The sequence below is a fragment of the Pygoscelis adeliae genome, unplaced genomic scaffold (assembly GCF_000699105.1).
Source record: "Pygoscelis adeliae isolate BGI_AS28 unplaced genomic scaffold, ASM69910v1 Scaffold127, whole genome shotgun sequence".
NCBI lineage: Eukaryota > Metazoa > Chordata > Aves > Sphenisciformes > Spheniscidae > Pygoscelis > Pygoscelis adeliae.
The window spans coordinates 72,304-79,107 of NW_008825208.1; the positions used below are offsets into that span (position 1 = coordinate 72,304).

Consider the following 6,804-nt stretch of genomic DNA (forward strand, 5'->3'; position numbering starts at 1 on the left):
CAGGGCCCGCGGCGGCGGGGTTCGGCCTCGGGTCTTCCTTCGGGTCCCCGTGTGGGGACCGGCTCTCCCGTAGGGCTCGTCCCCTCCGTCGTGCTGGGTAGCGTATTTGACAGCACCGCACCCGAGAGGCCGCGCAGAGCGCTGCCCCGTGCCCAGCTTCCGTTTCGGCAGTCCGCCTCGGTCGGGACGCGCTGCCCTTTCCCGAAGGGGTTCGGCTGGACCGGGTGCAAGCGCCCTGGGCTCGCAGCCGTGACACCCACCGTGAAAAGCCTGGCGAACTTGAGAGCGGGCACCAGGACCGAGCCAACTAAGAGCAAGCAAAAAACACCCGCTTCATTTCCCACCAACTGCAGATTCTGCGTCGCCAAAACCAGCCACGTTTTCCTTCAGTCCCGCCGCAGGCTGCGCCAGGGACCCGTTAACGGTGAATGCGCTGGAACCATTTGAAGCCTTTGCCCGTGTAAGCTCCAAGTTCTCCCCTGCCGGAGAGTTAAACCGGTTTCCCCTCAGTCGGTACTCAACACGCTCAAGTGTGTCTGTAGAGCGAGCGCTGTGTTTTCTCATGCCAAGTTTTATTCTCGAGGCTAGTTTAAGCAGCAGTTTTAAATCATTTTAGTGATGCAGCAATTTCAACATCTGCAACTCATTAACTTCAAGCCTGCAGCTTCTCTGAAGCTAGTTATCGGTAGTAGATTCACAGTCACATACACCAATGAAGCCTGCAACTCGATAGGCATCTTCTTCTATAGGGCAAGACTTACCACGGCATATTATGCTGCTTATAGTATGCATTTCTTATAATATAAATTTTATTTATACTTACTACTTATATTGCATTTCTCCACAATTCTATCTATTCTTTGTGTTCTTGGTAACTTCTTATAAATCAACTGATTATCAAGCATAACCATTTCAGATTAGACAGTACTTCATGCAACATTTTATTGTAAAAATACTTTAAGATGAGATTTACAGTTCAGACCTCTGTAAGGTTAAGCGCATTTTACAAGTGTGTTCCATTCTGAATGAAGCCGTACTTCAAGAATTAAGACAAGAAAAGCTGGTCTACTGCAGATTCAGAAATTCATAGTTACTGAAACCATTAAGTGAAACCAACAAATACAGCAAAAGCTGGAGTAAAGCTATTGCTTGGTACTTTTATTCATACGCATGCAGAAGAGAGTGTAGTCAGTTTTGAAATAGCACTCCAGACAACGAAGCCTATGCTAACCAGAAAATAGTCTAAACTACTGCTAGTTGAACAACTCCGCAAGATAGACATTTAATCATTTAATGGCTGGACACTTTTATGAATGATCTTCTAGGCCCTTCGGCTTCACTGGTGCACTCTTATCTTCTCCATACAGGCAGCTCATTTTGCTCCTGCCTGCAGAGACTTCCTTTCATTAGCCGCTTTTTGTTTTTGCTGCATAATTTCAGAGTCTCTGTGAAGAAAAAAAAGTTGCATTTCAGATACTCGCTCGCTGCTTTTCTAAGTAGAGTCTCCTCCAGCTTGTTTTTGCCCTTCAGCAACCCCCATTTCAAGAAGGGAAAAAGATTAGTATAAAAACGTCTCAGTTAGCCATGAGCACACTGTTTCTATTATCCTTTTTTTTCCAGTACAGTACCCCATGAGGTAGACAAGTTACTTGATTAGTAGACCTTACATAAATTCTTTTAGTTTTAGAAGTAAAGGACACAATGGATCAAACATCTTCAAGAAAGTATTACACAATCTTTTCCTGTTCGTACCAGGCAAAAAGCTGCTCAAAAGAAGTAAAAGCTTTACAGGTCTTACCAAAAATAAATCTGTTTAACAGCAGACACAGTAAAACCTACATGCACGGTTTATGCTCTGGCATGTGAATGGAATGTGAATCAAGGCAAAGTACTTAAATGCTGTTTCAGCCAAGACACTGGATTCTTTCTGACCCATTTTCCCCTCCTATTTTGCCCAACCATTTCACTCAACTGTACTAGATTTTACCTCTGTTTTCTCTGAGAAGCAGACAAGCTATCCTCTTTCCTTTTCCCTTTGTGGATCTCCTGAGTCTTCTTCAGGTTCTTTTGGCGGGCAAGTTCACGCTGGTTCCCACCTGCAAGGTAATATACAGTTTATACAGGTACTACCACTTTTTTTTTCCCCCCACAGTTTGCCTGTGTAGAAGTCTATTACAAAGGTGGTAAGGTTTGGCTCAATCTGTAGAGTTGATACTGCAGTATCTGCTGTAGATGGCAGTATCGTCCATCACAGCCTCCCCCTTCAGTGCACAATGGGAGGCGTGAAAGCATGTGAGTTCTCACATTTACATTTCTACAGGTCATGTCCAAGAGATGACCAAAATCCATGGGAAACGCAATACAGTTTCCCATAAAAGACTGAAGGCCGACCATCCCATCAATAGCCCGGGCAAAATGAAGACAGTAACTCATCCAAAGAGGAGCCATCCTCTCTATCTCAAACAGATTCCAGCATCCAATATAGCTTACAAATTAATTTTAGACTGAAAGAACAGCATTAAAATGAGGTCAGATTGAGAGTTTATAAACTTCCTCAAGCTCTTCCCAAGGCTCTTTAGGAAATCAAAAGCAAATGGCTGTAAGTATTTGGAATCCAGAAACATCCACCTGCTTTCAGACTGTAGTACTGTCATGCAAAATCACTGATGGATTCCATCACATCCCATGGTCGAGCACCATGAACTTTTTAAGCCTTGCTTGTACTTAGTAATAGCAGTTAGGGCCCTTACATGTATTTGTAGAAAGGATACACTTCTGCAGATGCCACTTAGAAGATGACCAGTATAGTTAATACATATGGGAACTTTGGCTTTACTTTTTATTGGATAAAGTCCCCAAAACTACTTAACACAGGACTCATAACGTATTATTGAGCACTCATGCCCCAGAAGCTCAGCTAATGCTATCAAATGCTAAAGTTGCCTTACTCTGGGAACCATGAAAGCAGAGAAGAACACATAGTACACAAGCAGCTCTATGTAGGTTTAATTCGTTTTTGCCCCAAGGCAGCTGACATGTATGCAGTGTAAGGCTACAGCAGCTATGGAGCTTCAGCCCAAGATTTTGTTTACCTACCATATACCACAAAGCCCCCTGCAAAAGAAGTGGGGCTGACAAAGCTGAAGTTAACGCATAACCAAAACTCCAGTTCTTCATCAAGACACCGCGTTCAGAACGAAACAACTTACCACTTTCCCAAAACAGGTGTGTGCATACGTCCCTGCACAGGGTGGACAACCCTAATGCTGTTCACATGCGAGAGTATTTTCATGCCATCAAAGGAATTAGCAAACAAGCATTTGGCAAGGTTCCTTCCATGCACTATTACAGGCTTCTGTTCACAGCTTTCTTTCCCTTGCATGCTTTTTAGATTTCATTGTAAACCAACATCTGTTTTTTTCAACCTTCCTCATTTTATGAGTTTCCCTATGTAGGTGTTCCCTTAACTTGGCAGCAAGGGCACAGTTACAGTTGTTCTACCTACTTTCCTTGTGATGGACTGCTAGTCCATTCAATTAATTACACTCAAATACTATTAAAGAGGTGACCTCAAAAGACTTTTTTATTTGAAATCAAGCGCAGCACTTGAGCATGGCCTTAGCAAGTGCTTAGCCTCACTTTCAACAAAAGTGAGAAAAGTAACATTATATAGATATAAAGACACAAAAACACATCACTGTTGCCAGTATAGAGGACACCTTCAGGGAACAGCCAGCTTTCCCCAGGACTACCAATCCCCTGAACTGCTGACAAGTTAGCCATGCAATCTTTTTGATCAGACAACATTCCTGACCGCATGACATCAAAACCAGCACAACACAACTGCTGCTCAGAGCAAATGCAACTCTCCATTTAAATAGTCAGGGTCTTCCAGGCAACAGCCACAGCTATCACAATTGGAAGCTCTTCTGCATTAGCTGACAATCTTTCCTTAGTATGCACCTCCTTATGGCAGTTCTAGTCTGCTCGAACCTGCCAGAGCTGGTTCAGTTGCTTGGTATTTCTTCTTGCCCTGCTTCTTTTGGACTCAAGAGTGTTCCAGATATGCTAGGCATAATCACTTGTGCTGTTGAACAAACATGATCACATTTTTCTATACTCAAAAATGAAAGCTCCATCTCCCCATAATTTCTGTTGTGCCTCTTTTCAGTCTCTCTCCAGTCTTAAAACTACCTATGTCGTCATCTTTCAATCTCGAAGACAGAGATCTCTCCAATCTTCAGGTGCCTGTAGTTTCAGGTATATGGAAGCAGTTTAGGACTAGGTCAATTTTAAACAGCAACCTGTTGATACGATCCACAGCTTTGTAGTCACCCCGTTTCTGAGCTGATAAAGGTACCTGCCATGTCAACAAGTAGAAAAGAGCAACCCTGCAGAAGCAGGGGTTCTGTGCACTCTTCACACCAGCATGTGTACTGTCTGGCAAGAGGTGCCAGAAGCCCAAACAAAAACAGCGTGTTATGACTGCTGCTTCCTGAGGGCTGCTCCTGCCTTGGAAGATATACCTCATCTGTGACAGGACATCAAGTACCACATTTTGAAAAAGCTAAGAGAACTCCTGCTCCATCTTCCTCACTAGCATTCAGTGAGATCCTGTCCCCAAAGTCCATGCAGAAGAAGGGCCACTATTTGTTCACAAACTGAAGTAAACCAGCTGTCTGTCTCTGGCAGTACTGGTGTTGATTAGAACTTGATGACTCATGAGCAGATGATACATTCCAGGCTATAAATGGTTCTTGAGTTTTGTGGTGCTCAGGAGGCATGAATATCACATGAACAAGTTAGCAGCAATGAAACAGCTCTTCTGCGGTGCTTAAAGAAATGACATAGCTTCTTTTATCATGAAGAAAAAGACGCAGGAAGTCAAAACACACTGCTATAGTCAGAATTCATATAGCAGTTATCCTCCACCCTTAACCTTAAGCACCTCCTTCCTTTCCAAGCAAACACTGTGCGGGTGTCTGCAGAGTTACTCCATACACATAGTAAGATTGTAAACTTAAAGAACCAAACTGAATGGCGTCACTGAAAAGCTTGGCTGCCACTTCTGCACAGCAAAGCAGAGCAGATAGAAAAGTAGAGCAATACAGTGTGCACACAAGGCATACAGAGCCAAACAACTATTTGAAAAGAAACTTACTTGTACCATCCCTGCTTCCAAGTAAACATTGCCAAGGACTGTTTGGCCCCAGTACTTCACCTGGGATGCTGCATGAGTATCCCTAGCTCCAAGGGAGACGGTGCTGTTTTCTACATCCTGTAACATCAACCTAAATCTTCCATGAAGTGTGGTCCAGTCCTGACAGAAGACAATTCAGCTTCCTGTAACGTGAAATTCAAGCATGAACTGCCACATAAAGGCCAATACACCCTCCCTGCTTATACCTATGCTTGAGCACCCCCATCCCTGCCTGCCTCTTCAAGACATATGCCTTAGTGCAAGCTGTCCCTGCTCTTCCAACTCCAAGATCCAGCTATTCTTGAAGAGAAAGATAAGTAAAAGACCTCTGAATAGCACCGGAACGAATAGTAATCATCTCTACTGTAAGGAGGTCAAAGAGAGTGGCAGTAAGGATTGGCTACCAAGGTCATCATCCCTGGAGTTCTTTCTCAGCAGCAAAGGATCTAATCACATGTCAGAACTTAAAGCAGAAGAAAAGTGCCTGCCGCCATGTCCCAAAAATAGAATGCAAAAGTAAGAAGAGCAGTTTTGATGCAAGCAGGAGGCAATAATGGAAAACAAGCAACAAAACCCCCATCCAATTCATGCAGTCATCACCATCTTCACAGATTTATTCAGTTTTCAGGTACCCTGAGCTTGGCAGTGCAACAAGTACCATGAATTTATGAGCTTGAAGGCACAGCAAGTAGTTGTTAATAAGCAATCCATTCTTATTCTATTTTACTATACATCCATTTGAAATCACAGGGTCTAGCCCAGCTCTGATTGATAACAAAGCGCTGAACTCACACATACTAACGCTAAGACTAGACTGTATGGTAGCACACCACAGCTTCTACACTTCTAGTATTTCAAATACTGTATTAAACTACATCATCCTAAAATGAAATGTTACGATTCTGCTATGTTCAGGTGTGGGATGCTGTACCTCTTTTTAACCTTAAGCTATGTTTATTTCAGCATCATGCAGAGCAGGGGGCGTGTGGCAAATCAACAAAAGCCATAAACCTGCCTCTTCCTCACATTCAAGGTCTGATCTGTGCACAAACCGTTTACTATCCGCGTCTCCATCTGTGCTTCCGGCAGTACAGTGGCTTCGAAGGTACATAAGCGCGAACGTAAAAGCACCTCCTCCGTTAAACACAGGCAGTTTCTCTATCGCCCAGCGTAACACGCAGAAGCCAAAACAGCAGCCCCGCCAGGTAGGTGAGCCGGAGTATTCTAGGTTTGGTTCACAGTTCTCCGCCATTTTAGAGTAGATATACCAACGTTACTTTTGAATGAGGTGATGATTAGCAAGTCCTGGTGCCCTTTCAACGACAGCCTTAACAACCGCCATTTAAGCAACGTAGTATTGATTATTCGGCAGCGATATACAAGCCCTTATTTCCAGGGCGGACGGCAGCCAGGACTGCAACCCAGCGTTACTGCTGTTCTCGCAGATGACCATCTTTCTTCCTCCGCCCCGCCACCCAACGCAGCTACGCCAGGGGACGGGGGTGAAGATGCTTTTCCTTCAAGCCCAGGAGGGCGGCAGGACGGGGGAAGCCTCAGCCCCGGCGGCCCGCGCGCTCACCGCAGGATTCCGCCACCGGGACGCC

General features: G+C 44.4%; 2 protein-coding genes across 2 annotated transcripts in view; both read right to left on the minus strand.

Annotated features, from left to right (window-relative positions):
* LOC103921066 (survival motor neuron protein-like) overlaps positions 1–769 on the minus strand; it is a 6,346-nt gene extending 5,577 nt beyond the window's left edge. Inside the window, exons 1-2 of the mRNA XM_009328975.1 lie at positions 762–769; positions 122–307 (exon numbers count right to left, since the gene is read on the minus strand). Of these exons, the coding sequence (XP_009327250.1) occupies positions 122–307; positions 762–769 (194 nt within the window). The remainder of the gene's footprint in view (positions 1–121; positions 308–761) is intronic.
* A 146-nt stretch (positions 770–915) lies between these two features.
* On the minus strand, positions 916–4,691 carry LOC103921033. The gene is made up of 3 exons (XM_009328929.1): positions 4,336–4,691; positions 1,988–2,096; positions 916–1,445 (listed from the first exon to the last, which is right to left on the minus strand). Exons 1-3 carry the CDS (start codon positions 4,529–4,531, stop codon positions 1,373–1,375), a joined length of 378 nt encoding a protein of 125 aa, XP_009327204.1. The 5' UTR covers positions 4,532–4,691; the 3' UTR covers positions 916–1,372.
* Between the last annotated feature and the right edge of the window lie 2,113 nt (positions 4,692–6,804).